The 1,811-nt window shown below is 32.4% G+C and overlaps 1 protein-coding gene across 1 annotated transcript in view; it reads left to right on the top strand.

Moving 5' to 3' along the window:
* klhl10 (kelch-like protein 10) overlaps positions 1-1,811 on the top strand; it is a 31,065-nt gene that overhangs the window by 5,233 nt on the left and 24,021 nt on the right. The window contains exon 3 of the mRNA XM_067052218.1: positions 1,372-1,623. Coding sequence (XP_066908319.1) covers positions 1,372-1,623 — 252 coding nt within the window. The remainder of the gene's footprint in view (positions 1-1,371; positions 1,624-1,811) is intronic.

The following is a 1,811-nucleotide window of genomic DNA, read 5'->3' as shown; positions in this document are numbered from 1 at the left end:
TTTGATTTATGAAAAACTTTATTTCAGAAACCATCGGACGTACTGATATCTGCCAGCGCTCAAATTAAAGCTAGTTAAATTTACTACAAAATAGTCAATTATGTTTATCTTTGTATGAGTAGTAGTTTTTATGATATTCGACAAAATAAACTCACAAAATGTTGATTTCTAGTTGTTCGTATAAAATGTTGGTTTGAAAAAATATATCTCTAAATTCATAAGACGCACATATGTTTGCGAACACATAAAATAAAGGAAAATTAACTTACTATAAAGTAGTTTATTATCTTCGTAGGGGTAGTAGTTTTTATGATATTCACATATGAATATAAATTTGGCAAATGTAAATTTGTCCGTACAACTATAAATCAATTTATTTTAGCAAATTTCATGTAAACTATTACTCCTACGAAGATAAACATCATAAAATACTTTATAGCTCATTAAACTAGCTTTAATTTGGGTGCTAATAGACATATGTACGTAGAGTAGTTTTTGAGACAAAAATTTTGCAAAATAAAGTCACTAACTACTGATTTTGCATTACATTTTTATGAAAGAATACTTTTTACAAATCTATATCTCGGGAACTATTGAATGTAAATAGTTCAGTTAGAACTCATATTTTAGAAAATTTACTCTACTTCAAATGACGTTCTCTTAGGTTTTCTTGTGTTGTACCTATTTTTTATGATATAGAGCTCCAAATGAAAAAATAGTTTTTTTTATCGCTTTGAAACAGCCGCCATTTTTTACTACCCCTACCTATACTTGGCAGACTCATCAATTTTGATTATTAATTATACACAGTTTTCATTAAAGTAATCAAAAATTGGGGTGAGATAACTGCCTTTTATTTCCTTTTGGGCTCTTATACTATAAGGGATATCTAAACAGGATCACATCAAACGCCCACAATCATGCCATTCTAAAATACTACGACTGGTAATAATCTAAAATACCGAACATGGTACATAAATAACATTACTTTACATACTGACTTAACTATCAACAGGTGACCAACCTATTTTAATCATGGTGGTGGATTAAGTTTTCATTTCGTGGTACCACAACAGAAATGAAAAAAGTCGGCTCCCCGGCCAGATTTGATTCAGCGCTGCCGCAGTTCTCAGGCCGGCTTTCGGATCTTACCGTCTCAAAATTTAACACAGTTGTTCTATTAATATAGACTTGGAAAATTTACAAAAATAATTCCGCTCATTTTTAATAATACAGCTATAAATTTTGGTTGTACTGTCATTCCGATTGACCTCTCAAGAGTCAATTATAGTTCTTTCTGATGGAATGGAGGCAGCAGTATTGTTTTCGTTAATTGTCCCAAAGATTCAACTATCATTGGACTTGTTTCAGATCACTTTTTACCACAACGCTCCATTCGAAGGAGAAGCGAGACATAATCCTGCCGGGGATCACGAAGGACATCATGCACTCCCTCTTGGAGTATGTCTACCTCCGTAAGATCAGCATCACGATGAACAACGTGACAAGGTTACTGTCAGCAGCAGACTACCTGTCCATACTGGGGGTTCTCCAGCTCTGTTGCGACTATCTCAAGTCCCAACTCAATCCTGAAAACTGCATCGGAATTTTGATGTATTCGAGGTAATAATTATCTCCATAAAATTATATTAGAGAAAATTATTGTCTTACTGCCTGAACAAGGGAGTGACTTAGTATTTATAACATCTATTCAAATAAAAATCAAAATATGTTATACATCGTACTTAAACTTATTTTCAACTGTCAATAGAATATAATAAAAAATGACTGCAATTTACGAACTTTATTAA

Source organism: Halyomorpha halys, unplaced genomic scaffold, assembly GCF_000696795.3.
Source record: "Halyomorpha halys isolate HHAL.00 unplaced genomic scaffold, Hhal_1.1 Scaffold948.1, whole genome shotgun sequence".
In the NCBI taxonomy this organism is placed as follows: Eukaryota; Metazoa; Arthropoda; class Insecta; order Hemiptera; family Pentatomidae; genus Halyomorpha; species Halyomorpha halys.
This window is presented reverse-complemented; position numbering and strand designations above follow the sequence as displayed.